The sequence below is a fragment of the Leptidea sinapis genome, chromosome 35, assembly GCF_905404315.1.
Source record: "Leptidea sinapis chromosome 35, ilLepSina1.1, whole genome shotgun sequence".
In the NCBI taxonomy this organism is placed as follows: Eukaryota; Metazoa; Arthropoda; class Insecta; order Lepidoptera; family Pieridae; genus Leptidea; species Leptidea sinapis.
In genome coordinates this window covers 7,254,362-7,271,037 of record NC_066299.1, presented here as the reverse complement: position 1 = coordinate 7,271,037, position 16,676 = coordinate 7,254,362, and the positions used below count along the sequence as shown (strand labels likewise).

At 31.7% G+C, this 16,676-nt stretch overlaps 1 protein-coding gene across 1 annotated transcript in view; it reads right to left on the bottom strand.

The window, feature by feature from the left end:
• LOC126975206 (transcription factor collier) overlaps window positions 1–16,676 on the bottom strand; it is a 77,427-nt gene that overhangs the window by 36,727 nt on the left and 24,024 nt on the right. Inside the window, exons 6-7 of the mRNA XM_050822989.1 lie at window positions 12,335–12,408; window positions 11,418–11,486 (exon numbers count right to left, since the gene is read on the bottom strand). Coding sequence (XP_050678946.1) covers window positions 11,418–11,486; window positions 12,335–12,408 — 143 coding nt within the window. The remainder of the gene's footprint in view (window positions 1–11,417; window positions 11,487–12,334; window positions 12,409–16,676) is intronic.

The window sequence follows — 16,676 nt, the reverse complement described above, 5'->3', positions numbered from 1 at the left end:
TTCAATGAGTATTCTTTGTGTTTCAAATAAAACATTTAATAAATTTGTCTCATTTGGTCGGATTAAATGGATAATTAAAATATGAACATAAAATTACATTGAATATTCTTCATCTCCTTATATAAAACATGAACGAAGACAATGAGAGAGGATGATAAAGTCTTACCGCTAATTAAATGAAAATGCGAAGTTCTTTTATTAATTTAAGGGCCAATCGGAGGGACAGCAGTATTAATTTTTTCATTTTTATTTGTAAATTTAATGAATTACTCGAATCATTCTTTGAATCTGATATTGGATATCTGTAGAGTATCTTTATTTATGAAGAATGTTGATTCTCATTCTAACTGGAAAATATTTATAGACAAAGTACAATATGATATTTTTAAATATATGATTGCTTGCATCAAACAAGGTATATATAATTTAATAATAATAACACGCTGCAAATCAGATTTTAAACTAAAGACCCTTCCTCAATATGGCACATAGTTTTTATAGCATATAGTTGTTTATTGGGCAATCATAATGTCTTAATTAAACATTTTAGCACCCAGAAAATACCCCATTAACAACATTTATACACGAATCTTTTTCATTCATCCTAGAGGGAATCAAACCTGCATCCCTATGCTCGATACCCATGTTACCCTACCAACGGGCTCTTCATCCACCTAGCCAAGACATCAATTTTTGGTTAAAAATCTTCAAGTACATAATCACAGCGAAGATACAAAGTCAGAAGAAGTATTTTTAGATTCCAAAAATGTTTTACGGGACTTAGTTCAATAAAAGTTCAGGAAATAGTTCAAAGCAAAGTGGTCATAGATTAGAAATAACATCAGGATCTAGTTGCAATTCATCATTATTATTCCAGACAATTTATCAAGCGGTTGGCTCGCTTCGCCCGGATCGCACATTCTAACGAGATGGTGAATTTTCACCGTATAATTTCCGAACCGACGAATCACGTATTGGAATCGAAAATGAGCTCGAAATTGAGATAGAAGACTTGTACATGGGCTTAGGGTAAAAGCTTATTTTTAGATTCGGTTTGACTTGAGACTTTTTTAGTTTCTCTCTCCGAAAATGATTCATTAAAATATATTTAAAAGTGTGCTTTTAACTAACCTAGCTACGGCAATGATATAAATTTACAAATCAGGAGGAATTCCTAAGGTTTCAATTTTGTTAAAATAAATGTTTTTGTGTCTTTTAAGCATCAACACTAAATTTCTTCAAAGATGCTTTCACAGTTAATATTCAGATGTACTCTTTAACGTATCGCAATTTGATGTAATAGCAATAGCTACAATATAATACAAAAAATTAAAGTAAATTAAAGTGACATTTTGCACGCGAGTCTTCGACGAAGGGTCGATACGATTACGGGAGCTTATTACTGCCGACTCTATCATATTTCAATTTACGATCATCACCCGGACTTATCGGCTAGAAAAATCAGAGGGTACTATTGATGTACATAAATCAAAAGCGAGACATCTCATTAGTATGCTAGTTGCTTCTTTCAACCAATAGCGTAATACCTACTGCCTTTATCCTGCTGATTAATATAATATATTAACATATTTGTCTTATTATTCTCTAATTCCTTACTTGCCAGCGTTAATTTTTAGAGGTTTGGGTAAAATATTAAACAATTACACACAACCAGTGGGAGGCTCCTTTACACGGGATGCCGGCTAGATTATGGGTATCACAACGGTGCCTCTTTCTGTCGTGAAGCAGTAATGTGTAAACATTATTGTGTTTTGGTCTGAAGGGCTTCGTAGCGAGTTAAATTACTGGGCAAATGAGACTTAACATCTTATTTCTCAAGGTGACGAGCGCAATTGTAGTGCCACTCAGAATTTTTGGGTTTCTCGGGAATGTAATGGGCAGGGCGTATCAATAACCATCAGCTGAACGTCGTGCTCATCTCGACCCTTATTTTCATTGAAAAAGTTAAATGAAGTAATAATATATTACATATAATAAAGAGTTTTGCGAAAAATATGATACAAAGCTTGTTAAAAATATGAATGGTAAGATTATTACAGAATCTATTTTTTTTTCTTTTTGATTTAGGGCCTTTTATACGTATGTACATGTCAGCTCCATTATAATCTAAGTATATTAAAAAAACAAAATAATTCTTAACTTAACAAACTAAAAAAGAAGTATTATTATATAATTTATTATAGCATTCAATTTTAAAAATTCGTTTAATAGTCAATTTCAACTGAATATTAACATAAAATAGCAGAGCAATACTTGTAAAAAGGCAACATAAGATGTAGAATTTAAGCTGAGAGGTGGCATTAGATAAGTCGACACAAGAAAATGCTTGCTCGGAATAAGAAAATGGTCCTAGTTGTTAAGTCTTGCACAGTTTTGTCGCTATCTTGTGGATAAGAAGCCTAATCACCGGTCGTAGTATCTGTATCGGGCCGTAGCGGAGCGCGGCCTCCCCCAGGGTACACTTTTGGGACCGATTTTCTTTTTTGTGTATATAATGCTGTAAGTCGATTTCTTTTGTTGAACCGCATTTCTAGTTCTATTTGCAAAATAAATTTACCAACTAAGCAAGTATTACATTCCTATAGAACAGTACAATACCTATTAATTTCAACACAATGCGATAACTGTATAGAACGTATCAAACATTAAATAATTAACTATAATAAATAGGTCAGAGAAAATATTAATTGTAAGAGTTGCAATGAGATTTATGGTTACATAAATGAAGTGCACTGTCGGGAGTGATGTTGGGTGGTAAACGATGACTATTACAAATTCATTTTTGCTGATGCGTCATTTTTGGGCCTTAAAGGAATTTTTTATTAAAATAATGGTTTAAATTAAAATTAAAATATTTATATTTATATAATAAAAAGAGTATGCTTCTAACTAAATGCATTTCAACTATAAAAAGTATGGTTTTATTATGTTAAGTGACATTTAAAAATAAACAGGTGGTTCAACAAAGGATATAATAAGTTTAAATTGTAAAGTTACTTAACATTCAAAGACACTGCGACGCTATTAATAAAAACTTATGAAGCTATTGGAAGTTTATAAAGTAACTTTAAATCCAACCATTTGGAGGTCGCGCACCAGAGAACTTTTGTTTGCTGTTTGCCATATAAAATTGTATGTGCTGGTTACAAGATTTTATAATTACATAATAAGATAAGGAGGATCAATATAGCAAAAAACTGGCGTACACACGAAAACAGAGACCAAACGTAAACTTTCATTGTTTAAACAACGAATAAAAAAAACGTTATCTTGGAAGTTAAATCTCCCATAATGTAATAAAGGAAATCGGCCGCTCTGAAACGAATTTTATTTGGCGAAAAGAAAAGAGGCGCGCGTCGGTGCGGCGTGGCTAATGAGATAATATAATAGCCCTGATTCGCTTCTGCCAGGGTTCACAAGACCGAAAATTACCGGAAAACTGCAGTTGAAGCTTGTCTTTAAAGCGGAACATTTCCCTAATGTGTTATTTGAATTTTGGCCCACCAATAAAACTGTATTGTGGTTATTTAATTCAGTATGTCTTTGACTTTCCTCTTAAATTATAACAACTTATATTTTTTTTTTCTCAGATTCGTCTTTGTTGACAGAGAGTTTAAGATCTAATCTTGTACCTATTTATTTAAAACATCACAAAATCCACAGAACTTAAATTAGGTTATAATAATACTATTTTGTAGAACTTACATCTAATAACGGATTTACAATATTTACAATATTTAGTAGATATTGTCAGTAAAGAAGACAATATAATGACATCAAAAAGAATTCTAAAGGAATCAATTTTGAGAAAATAAATGCCTTTTTATGCCTTTTATATACATTTATACCACTAAATATTTTAAGTATTACTAAAGTTTCCCTTATTGTTACAAAAACATTATTAGAAATCGCATTTATATTATGCAAAAACCACCTAAAAAACCTCATTCACCTACAGTATATACTGTTTTTGGTGTTCAACGCACAGAAGTATTTTACCAAACCTCAAAGCTTTGTCTCAATTGCCTTTGGTAAGTTTAATATTTTCTTATTATTAATTTAGCCAGACAGTGTTTTGGCACGCTCTGACGAATATTTCAAAAACGGAACCCAACTCACACCTATTAGGTTTTCCTTGCAATATTTGGGTTATAAGTCCCTATTACAACAGTACATTCAACAAAATTGCAGAGATAAAATATGCTTTTCGAATAGTGGCAAGAGGGTCATATCTAATTGGGAATCGATTTTGTCGCACCCGAAATAGGGTGTAAAGATTTCATTGTAATAGAGACGCAGCCCATATGTCGAGTAAGGCAACTTCTTTATTATATTGTAACTGATCGAGTTTTTATGATGCAACGCTATTAAATGTAATAATAAAAAAAAAACAAAAGCTGGCAAAGTCGGTTTCGGTAGGTGGTACTTTATCACACCCGCAATAATAGTTAAATAATAACAACTCAACTCTGACGATTTACATAAATTATATTAGTATCTGTACATACTATATTTAATTTTCCGTGTTTGTCTTTTTTATTTTCTGATCTATGTGTTTAAAACAAAGTTTGTGTGTGTGTATGTTGTCCAATGCTACTGATAATACTTACTTGCCAAGCAATATTAGAGCTCGGAAAGATTTTGATTTTTATGTAAAAAGTGTATTTATTCCAATATAAAATAACAACTTTTTAAATAAATTCGTTTAAATGATTATACACATCACTTACGCCAAATTATCCATAAACAATTATGACTTTATATCTTTGTGTTCTTGATCCAAAACAGCTGGACCAATTTGGAAGGAACTAAATTAAATCCCATTAGCGTACGAAAATGAAGTAGAGTTTTGGGCAAAAATTTATGCCTATGAAGTCAACCAAATCCCATTTTATTGTCAGTTTGGCATAGAAGGGAAATCTACAAGGACGATATCTCTCTTTGTTATTTAAATATGAAGATTTAACCAAAGATAGAGATTCTCATATTCTGCTAAAACACAATATCATAGAAATTACAATAGCTTATATCAAGAAGTAATATTTTAAATAGAAGTTGGACGAAGTTTTAAATTACGTAATAGAATAATGCGCCACGTTAAATAGCTCATTCCAAAAACTCTTTTATTATGAAAAAGTAATCGTTTCAAATGCTGATATGCTATCATTTATCTTTTAGAGATCAATATTTTATCTTTTAAAACAATTTGTAAACGTAAATGAATTGCTTCGAAACGCGTGTTCCGAGTAATCAATTACCATACCCTAACAAACTATCGAAGCCCACATTAATCCGTTAATAGAAATTCAAGTTACAATATGTTCATGGTATAGTCATGACCCCTTGTATCACTTAAATTTGAAGCACGTCTTCATCGTTTGTTGTACCACGCACCATTTAATCATCAACTTATCGAATAACTTTGAGATTATGTTTGTTTTAACAATAGTTATCCAAGTCGGCAGCTAGTCACTGATTCTTAATTATATTATTTTCAAAAATCTTCAATAATATTACAATGATAGGTTCAAAATTTAGCAAGTCAAATAGAAATTTTTATCTAAAATCGAAAACGAATGTAATGTTGTCTTTTTCTCACGTGAGAAATCAATATTCTACAAGGAGTAAGAATATTTTTGTAATAAGATACATTTAGTCGAACGCTAAGCTTTGATCTCTTTACCTAAATTCTAATTTATCCTTTTTTACTAAATTATCTTGAGTAGGTACTTTTGTAAAATTGCTTAGTGTTAGCTGCTGTCTCACTCATTCACTCATAAAAAATTCTAATTTCTGTAAAATATTTTTTGTTATATTATAGTTACATGTCACTTCTTCAGATTTATTTTCAACTATTTTAACTCTTTGAAAATTGGAGAAAGTATAAATTTGAGGATTACACGAGTGAATAGAATAAAACGGACAACTCCACGCGAAGCAGCTAGTTTTATTAATCAAAATTTGTATTAAAAATCCATCATGTTACAAGTGAGTAGTGGAGGCAACAAAATGGTGGCAGAGATAATGAAATTGTGTACAGAAGCGCAACGGGCCGCGATCGTGTCTCGGGCAAAAATCCACTTAACAAATTGCTGCTGATTCGTAGGGTTCAGGATTGTTGGCTGCCTTTACTGTTGCGTCACTTAGTCTACCTATAGCTTGGGTGCAACACTGTACTGCTTTTGATACGTGCCTTTGAAGAATTTTTGATCATTTTTTTTTGATGTGAAACATCTATAGCCGCACGTAAAACCGATTTCTGGCGTGGCGACGCATGCCGTGGCGACGCGTCGCTTTGTCACAGTAATACCGTCCTCAGAGGCAACATCGAATATAACTATTACCGAAGTCACTGATTAAACGAATTAAGTAGTCACGATTTGAAATAAATTCGTAAATTTTTGTATTTAATGAAAATAAATGTTTATTCAATAAATAGTCATCGTTATCTGTAAAAAAATCGTAATATTTTATTTTATCATTATGACATATTTAGTTCCTATCACAATATGTTCTTTTCTGCATATTACTTTTACAAAATAATGTCGATGTTTCACATCTGCCAGGCGTCCCGTGACGGCGCACATTTTTTTTATTTTTCTTACCTTTGCTCAGGATGTCAACTACCACAGCAAAAGAAGACGGTTTACAGGATACAAATTAACGAAATAAACGATATAAATTTGTAACAAACATTTATGAACGATGCAGGACTCGAACCCGCGATATCTCGGGTTCCGTCTGACCGCGCATTCCAACTGAGACAACTGTTCGAGTACCTACGTATGGGACGTAAATTTTGGTATAACTTGTTCAACTCTCAGGTTGTGGATCCATTTACAGGATCTATTTTACAGCTGTTGAAATCCTGTTCTACCCCAATAATTCCGTATTAGGAATTGACTTGAGATGCCGCTCTTTGAAATCAATTTATCATGTAAAAAGTTTTTTTTTTTACTTTTAATTTAAATTAATTAATCCCAGAACTTTAAAAATATCAAATTATTTAGATTTGAAGAATGTCATTGTTAGTGAAGCTTGAATTAACTTATGTCTCAAAGTTATGTTTTTATTTTCCGTGTCACTCAGAATTTTGTGCCTTCAAGAATCTAGCACGGCATTGTGGGCATAATTTTTCAAAACGTCTCTCTCTATGAAAATTTATTGAATTAGGCGTTACTTTGCGGAAATCCATAATTATACAAATGATTTAAGTTTTCTTTAGTGTTAATTCCGCCAATATTTGTTTTTAAAACAATTCTACATGTGTTCCGCCTCTACACGAGGCATCCTCAGGACGTGTTGTCTCGCCAAAATCGAAGCTCGAGAACACGTGTCGAATTGTTTTAAAAAAGAAATATTGGCGGAATTAACACTAAAGAAAACTTTAATCATTTGTCTCCCTCTATAATTAACTTAAATGAAGAAGAATTTGAAATCAAAATCATCAGAAGAATAGCTAAATCCAGTTCCTTGAGGGATCATTTAACGATTCACTTGCGAATTTTTCTTATAAATATTTTAATAAATGCAATTAAAATATTTTTATCCATATTAAATTTTTATATTTAAGACAAAGAGTAATATAGCATACCTAAAATAGCATAGTTTAGTAGTTTATAGTCAGTGCTTACATACCCTATAACAAATAACATCTGTAGTTTTTTATGATATTCATGCTACACATATAATTTCACGCAAAATTAAAAAAACATCGCACGACAACCTAATGGCAAAATAATTACTTACCTCGACCGAAAATATAATTAACAACATCAAAACGTAATAATACTCCTATAAATTAACACCGTCGTCCATTTGCTAAATAAACTATTATGGCACACATAAAATAATTAAACCGTGAATTTGCTATCATTTCGTCGGCGACAGTGTACAAAAAAGTCGGGTAAAAAAATAAATTGCAAAGGAGTGTAATGAATTCGTCGCGGCGTTTTGCACGCAATTGCACAATTTCAATTATCGAATTACTAAACGAGTGAGGGCGGGGTGACTTGATGAAGTCGACGTATCAATGGACAAAATTCACTTTATGATGGTTTCATAAAAAGTGAATCACGTGGATTTATATTCTAACTACGAGAACACTAAATTCTTATAGCTGAAGAGTCAATGTAACATTAAAATTTTATAGAAGTTTATTTTCGGTTTTTTTATTGTATGCATATTTAGTAATATTGATGACCAAATTATATAGAGAACTAGGTGACCCATCAAACGTTGTATTGCCGATATTAAAATCGCGATACAAAAGTAACTGTTGATCGAAGATGGGTGAAAATTTGAAGTTAAATGTATTTTTTAATGCTGACAAATCAAACAAATTTATAAAAAATGTCAAAAAAATTAAATAAAAATTGGCGTGGATCACCCTTAACATTTAGGGGGGTGAAAAATAGATGTTGTCCGATTCTCAGACCTACCCAATATGCACTCAAAATTTCATGAGAATCGGTCAAGCCGTTTCGAAGGAGTTTAACTACAAACACCGCGACATGACAATTTTATATATCAGATATATTATATTTGTCTATTCGTTGTTATGTGAAAGTATCAAATTTTCTGTATACTTGTTGCAACTAATATGCAACACTGCTAATACCTCGTTTTTGAAGAAATATTTAAGTCTTTATTAGAAAAAAAAACAAAGAAAATCCTTAGAAATTGTGTTGAAAACCGTTTCAATGATCAAATCTCGTAAGAAAAAATTAAAAAATATATAATAAGAGGATACATAATATTATAATGTTTAATACATTCTTTTGAATTCTAGCTCTTACCATTAAGAGATAAAATCACCCCCAAAAATATAATTATTTTTTAAAAACAACTTTTTACAACTATCACAATTCAAATCAAATACTTCACACTATAAATACAATCTTAATATATATAAATCTCGTGTCACAATGTTTGTCCTCAATGGACTCCTAAACTAATGAACGGATTTCAATGGGGATTACTTCATGGAGTGCAGTTTAGTCCAACTTAAGAGATAGGATAGTTTTTATTTCGATTTGGGACCCATAATTATTTTTATTTCCAATATTTGTTTTGTTTGGACATATTTTCTGTGAGAGTATTTTTGACGCACGGTGTGACAGTTCCGCTGTGAAACAATTTCATTATAACAACTTATTATTATGTTACAATGAAAAATTATTGACAAATTCATCAAAAACGGTATTTTATTTATTATGTACAGAACAACGTCTGTCTGGTCAGCTAGTTATATTATAAACAGCTTATAAAAATTCAGAGATTTTTAGAATGTAAATCGAAGTGTAGAATTTCATTCAAAACATGAAACGTTAAATATCTCACTTCATGAATGAATTTTCAGGATCAACTGTGAAGTAAAGTTTTCATACATTATTTTTTTTTGTTTCGAAACCAAAAAACTCTCTAATTGACCGATATTTGTCTTTAGACTGTGAGAGCGGGAGAGAATGTTGTATTCGATGTCTGGATTTTTACCGACCGAAAAATTAAGTAAGTAATCAAACTGGAACTCTTGCTATTTTTATTATTTGCTTCTTGGAATTGTTTTGAACCTTTCTATAGAATTAGAATCTTGAGATTCAAATTCAAATTCAAACATTTTTATTCAAAATAGGATCTGACATCACTTATTGAAAGTAAAAAAAAAACTACCAACCGTAAAATGCCTCAGGCCTAAGAAGAATGGGCGGAACAAACTCAGCGGGCTTTTTTTTTTCATCAAAAAATATGTTTTCAAAGTAATATTGTACAATAAAACTTATTATTTAAAAGCCTGGGCGGTCGCTCCTTTCCCAATCTGAATTATAATTATCATTAAGAAAGTCATTTTTATATTTTGTGACAACTTAACAAAAAAATTAAAACATTTTAAATAACAGTCTCATTCAATATTTCAAATGTTTCATTTCTTTCTAGTTTGTTGAATGTTTCTTTAGTGAATATTTTATGTACTTGTAATTCGAAGATCATATCTTTATATGTGTTTTTATCAACTAAAATTCTGTTCACCTTTATAATAAATTTTTACCTACTCAAAATACTAATCAATTAAATGCAGCGAAAGATTTAATTCGTCAAATGCTCGAAGGTCCCTTTAAATATTTTAAATCTACGCCCACAAAGGTAACCCCCGTTTCTATTGAATCACCAAAAAAGTTTTGTTCTAGCCCTTTCCTATTTTACTATTTCTATTCATATTGCGGTACTTGTCAGTCTGATTAGCTGGGAAACGTCCCTCTTATTAGAATTGAAGAATGACTCAGCATGAAGCAAGCTCCAGCAATTCTGTGATTCCGATTAGCTTGATGTGTATTTTAATATTTGAAACCAATAACTGGTTAAAAATATTTTTTAAATATATTTAAACTATAATGACCTCTATACACATGGATATATTATTCGCAGTCTCATAGCGGAACGGCAAAAGTGTTCTTAGAGACAATGTTAGCACACTTTTCTCTTTAGTTGTGTATCAACTGTCACTATCCGAATCAGGTTATAAAGTAACCTGAACTATATAAATAGTTTACATTGCTGCTTATTGACCAATAATATTTTAAACATCTGGAGTAAATGCGGCAATGTATAGGTATGCAGTCGAAGCGTATAACGGTGTAATTTGTGGCATGTTCCATATTTCAGCTTTGTTTTTGTACGACGTGATTTGTCTTTATCTATAAACCGTCATTGTATGTAGGTATTAGTCGGCGAAGGTTTAGGTATTTCGAATTCATATACGACGATATACAATCTTTGAATATCGTCGCATTCGAATTTGGGAAATCGTAAATGTATTACGTACATGGGGTGGGAACAGAATCGGCGCCTTCTGATTGAAAGGCAACGGCACTAGCCTTAGCGTCACTGGCGCTCTGTACTGTATATTTAGTAAGGAAATAACTCGTTAAATACACTATTAAATAAACTTATATCCTTTAAGAAATATAGTTATTTTGACTCGTGGACATAATAAAACAAATCAGAGAGTATCTCATAGAAAGCTTAAATCATGTAGAATATCGTTTGACATTGTTACGCTGAACATAATACCACTATTTGCTTTTAAAATTTATCGTTAATTCCTAATGAGCCTTTCTGTAACCTCACTGTCTTTTTTAATTTATAGGCCTGAGGCCAAAAATATTAACTAGTTCTAGTTAACTGTTATAAATACATAATTATATCAAATAATAAATAAAATTGAATTGAATCGATAATACATATTACATCAATTATTGAAAAATAATATCTCAGAATATTTTTATAGTAAATATTTTTGTTTGTTAAGAAGATGCACACAAGGAATATATAATGTGCATCATAAAAGTATAAATATGAGTCTTATAAATACAGTAGGAAGCCGGAATATCACTTACCGGTCAATGATCACTGGATCCGATGGCGTTTCATTTCTATTCCCACAACTTTTTTTGTCACAACACCGGCTGTAAATAAAATACTATTAGTAACATTTTAACAACAATAAACATAAACACATGTGATAATTGTTAAGAATGTTAAATTTATTAGTCATGTCCACAATAATCTTTCGTGTTCGTTGCGCCCTAACGCGGATCCTTGACGCAAAGGGCAAAGACATTGAAAGGACAGACTCCCTTGAGACTCCTCCCCTGAAGACGGGGGACAGAGATGCACATATCGTGCAAGTTGAGACGAAATATTACGTCTAAGGTGGAATAAAATTTTAATTGTTCACACATGGACGTTTCGTATGGAACACATGCACGTTTGCGAGACTCGTAACAGTAACGGCTAGAAAAGCCACCCCAATACAACGTAAGCATAACATGGATAATACAATTTTTGTTTAATATGAATCAAAATATTATTATTGTTTATCAATATCAGCAATGATATTTCGATTCAATGAAGCCTTTATTTCTTTTTCCGTTTTAGATAGGTAAAGAGAAAACTACCAAATATTTCCGATCAAAAGTATGTTTAAATACAAATATATTAGAAATTAAAAAAAAAACTATTTTTTTTTTTCATAAGTATCATAATATATTCTTATTGTATTATCAATTTAAGCGTAACCGAAAAAAGTACAACTAACCGATAACGATAAAATGCTTAACCTACAAAAAAATCTGCTATATTTTATATTTAAGAGCTTACGAAACATGAATGAACAATTGAACTTAATTAATTAGATGAATAGATGATTGTGATTGTTGTATTAGAATGACAATGACATAATTAATAATATGTATTAATTGATAAGATGCCTTATTTGTAATAGTAATAGAATTCATAATTTGACTAGCCTCACCTGCACATAACTTCATGTGTTAGTAGCACTCTGCACATTTCTGGATTCTTGTCTTGTCCCTCGTACACAATAGGCTATAGTGGAAAAATAATATATGTTTAATTAATTTATATTGTTAATAAGGGTATCACTTAAAATGATACGATCTTTTCGTTCGCCTGCATTCAAATGTTTTAATATTTCTAAATTGTTTAAACTTTTAAAGTTAGACATTAAGAGAAGCGTAAGATATATCCTCCATGTGACAGTGCAAAACTGAGCCAAACGGGATATCTGAAGGAGGCCTAATACCAAACCGGTTGATGATAGCTGAGAGAGAGATCTCTCTTCCTTTCTCAGCTATTTCCAGTTTTGAGTGACAGAAGCACTAAACTCTTTAAATAACGGTGACTCATGAACTGTGTATTTTATGTCACTGTAATAATAAAAAATATTTTCGGAAACCCGGTTCATGGTGTAGGATATAATTTTTAGCTTAGATAACGAAAAGTGATTATGAATTAAAGGGTGCATAAATTAGCAAAGTAATAACTTGATGAAGACGAAAAATTATCTTATCTGCGAGCCGATTTTTAATTAATATAATGCGATCTTGTATCACAGTTAAATTTATGGCAGTAATATTAAAATGTACCATTGACCTTATTCTTGTTTGGAAATAATTTAGATATATTCAGTTCCTGCAGCTATATAACTTTTTTTATGGAAGAGGATGTTAAGTGATCACCGCTGCCCACATTATCTTGCAACACCAGAGGAATCACAGGAGCGTTGCCTTTAAGGCGGACTTATAAGAATCTTTAAATAAAAACAAATAGAAGTGACGTTTGTAAAAATAACATCTTTTCACTAAATGTATTTGTATATTAACTTTGACCAATACTTAATTATTAGTCTGTGTTTCTATTTGTTCCAGCTAATTTTCGAAATGGCTGGGAAGGGCCGGTTTGGTAGGACTAAAAATACAAAATGTAGTTGTAACGAAACAAGGGTAAGATTTCCTTTCATTGTCATCTTCCCGAGAAAAGTCGCGGGCAGGCACTTGTTAATAAATAAATTCAGACAGGGTAAGAGACCACCATTTACAAATATAAAGTTTTGACGTGCGATCCCGGTATTCAAATTAGTTTATGTATACATAAAATGCTTCCAAACAAGCATTCATAGAGGTCACCTAAAGGTATGCGATCACCGCGGCCCATAGTCCCTTGTAACACCAGCGGAATCACAAGAGCAATGGCGACCAAAACATCGAATAATCGTGCATATGAATGAAAATACCAAAATCACATTGCTACGTGGCGGGCGAGGATCAAACCGACGCCCCGGCTGAGAGCCAATGGTTCTACATATTGAACAACCGACGCTCCAGTGATAGACAGGTATGATTTCTACCATCAAGTGACCCCGGTGAAAGAAAATACTCTATAAATATTTCAAGTCAATTTTAAAATACGTATCAAAGTGGTGCGCTCTCCCTACCGACAAGTCACCCTTATACACGTGTCAGTTCCGTTTATCTATTAATATCTAATTATGGTGGGACTCGTATCGAAGGGAGCTAATCCAGATCGCACATTCGATCCTTTGCCAAATGGCTCTACCAGTTTCATAATAGTACACAGCTCTCACTATTAGATTTTTAAACATTTTGTGCAAAGTGCTTACTTTGCCTTATTTTGGAGACATTTGATCAGACTGAGAAAATAGATGGAAGTTGATGGAAGGCTGTACAATTTTGGATGTGATTGAAATATTTTAAAATGAAAACTTAGGTGATTAGACTGGAGATATACTGAAAAAGGCGCATGACAACGGTGATTGAAGATAGAGAATGCTTGTTATAAATCTAAGATATAAATAAGTTGGCAGGGAAAGTATCAGCACCGTGACAAAAGTAGGGTCTGCTATCTCTGCGTACCCGTGTTGGACTCTAGACTCCTGAGACTGACTTAAGAGTTTGCAAAGGCAAAGCAACTAAAAAACTACCCATGAAGTTTATTCTAGAATTATGGTGCATGGCGGGTTCATTTTGGATTTATTGTCTGTAAGGCTAAAAACATTTATTAGTAATATATTATAATATAAAACTTAACCTTGGTATAATTTCCTCCGAGCTTTTGACAATAAAATATGAAATTAGCTACCAAAATCCTTTAATCTTGAGGGATAGATTCTTCCCTAACAAAATATTTAATTGAATATGAAAGAGTGAGTATTATCATCTTTTGTACGATGGATTTAGTCGGATTTGTAGAGATAGGGCGTTTTGTTCGGTATTCAAGGGTCATACAAAAGTATTTAAGGGCAGCTAAATAGCTGAAGGGTCGAAGAATTGATTCATACATTCGTAGCATCAGGTGTTATCTAATGTGATCTGGAATTACCAAAAAGTCTCTTTGTGTTTACGTAATATGAAGATAGGGTAATATGCGGTAAATATTTTTTTTTAAGTACTTAAGAGCAATAAACTTTTAAGGCCCCAAAGCATTTTTAGAGAATCTTCAGGTTATTTTTTTTAATCCAGTCGCATATAACCAGTTTATCATGAGTTTGTTGTATGAAAGACAATGTGTTTCTTGACAGTTAAGATTTAAGAAACACGTAAAGCAATAAATTGATGTAAATAATCGTTGATGCATAGGTATGCTAACTATTCCCACAGACTCTGAAGAAGACTATTATGATGCCCCAATACGTAGTCTACAATCCCCTAAGCTTTTGGATTCCCAGAGGTAGTCGGGACAGCTATCGGACATCAGCGCCGCTTGGGATTCAATCTCTTGGGAATTTTTGAACTATAAAAAAAACGTTCTGATCTCTTCAAGAACTAGTCTAGGTATTTTTTATTATAGTACCATCCTCGTTTACTCTACTACATAGTTACAAATTATAGCTATGCGTTATATTGTGTGCCTCAGTTTCTCTTAGATAATGAGTTCCTTCAGTTTGTGCGAATCCTTTCTTTGTGAGGGTTTTTTTTCTTCGCATACTATCATCTGTCTAAAATATCTTTCCATTAAATATGTTGTAGATTTCTTCTTTCTTGTACGTCAAGTCAGTCAAATGATTAATATTTTCTTTATATTAATTAATTATAATAATTGCTACTCCTTTATTTTTTAGGTTTTATCTAAATTTATTTTGTATTTATGGTATTATTACTAATGAGATTCAAATATGTAAATTTTTTGTTCTAGAATACGGATATTTTTCAGGTGTTAAGCTTTTAGTTGTGGTTGAATTTTTGATAGGTACCAAAAAAATTTTTTCTTGTATAGCATTTTTTTCATCATAAAAAAAATTTCATCTACGATAAGATTAAATAAAATAATAAAGCAATTTCTAAAATAATATTTATACTCAATCCTATACCTCTGTTAGTACAAAAATATATGTTAAGATCAAATTTATTCAAAGCACAATTTGCAAAAACATAATACCCAGCTACATAAATTTAATACAAAATGCGAAAAAAATATATCGAACATATTTCCGCGACAACAAACTAACAAAAGCAATTTTACTTCAGCACAAACTTACTTAAAAATCTTAACTATATGAAGTGAACAAAGAGGAAATAAAAATTCCTTTAGAAGTAAAATAAAAGGAATAGTGTACTGCAAACAGCGGTAGCTTGTGATTTACATGAGCGACAACGCTCCTAGACTTTGAATTTGTTGCTTCTTTGGCCGAGATATTTTTGTTTTATATGTTGTGACGTTATATTTAACATAAGCATCGTCTGCGAAATGAATCGTACTGAATTTTAACACGGAAATAAATGCGATACAATTTTTTACCTGTGTTTAGTTTAAGTGCAGAATTTCTATATAAATGAACTAGTTATGAAGAGCGTGAGATTGCCATAGGGATTAGATATTTAGTTTTTGACTGGAAGCCTTTTTAAATTACTTTAGATATCTATACTTGTTATGATTACTACTCGGTTAAATTGAGCTGGTAAGTCCTAAACCAGGCGATTTATATGCTATTACATGATCATAGAATATGTACAATACAAATGTGTTGCGAAATTCTAAAGAACTGATAAAAAAAAGTTTATGTGGTCACATACATGTCGTTGTTAATGATAATCAACCTTGGGAATGGAGCGACCGCGTGAGGCTCTTTAATTAATAAATTTTATTTTATGAAATTTTAATTAAAAAAAGAAGTCCACTGAGCATTTTTCGCCGTCTCTCTCAGATGTGAGGCATAATGTATGTGCGAATGAGTGTAGGATTTTGTCATTCTATAATTGTTTAAGATTCTACTTTTAATCAAAATATATTGAACTTGAAATAGAGTCCTATTCAGTTTTTTTCAATACAATTAAAGG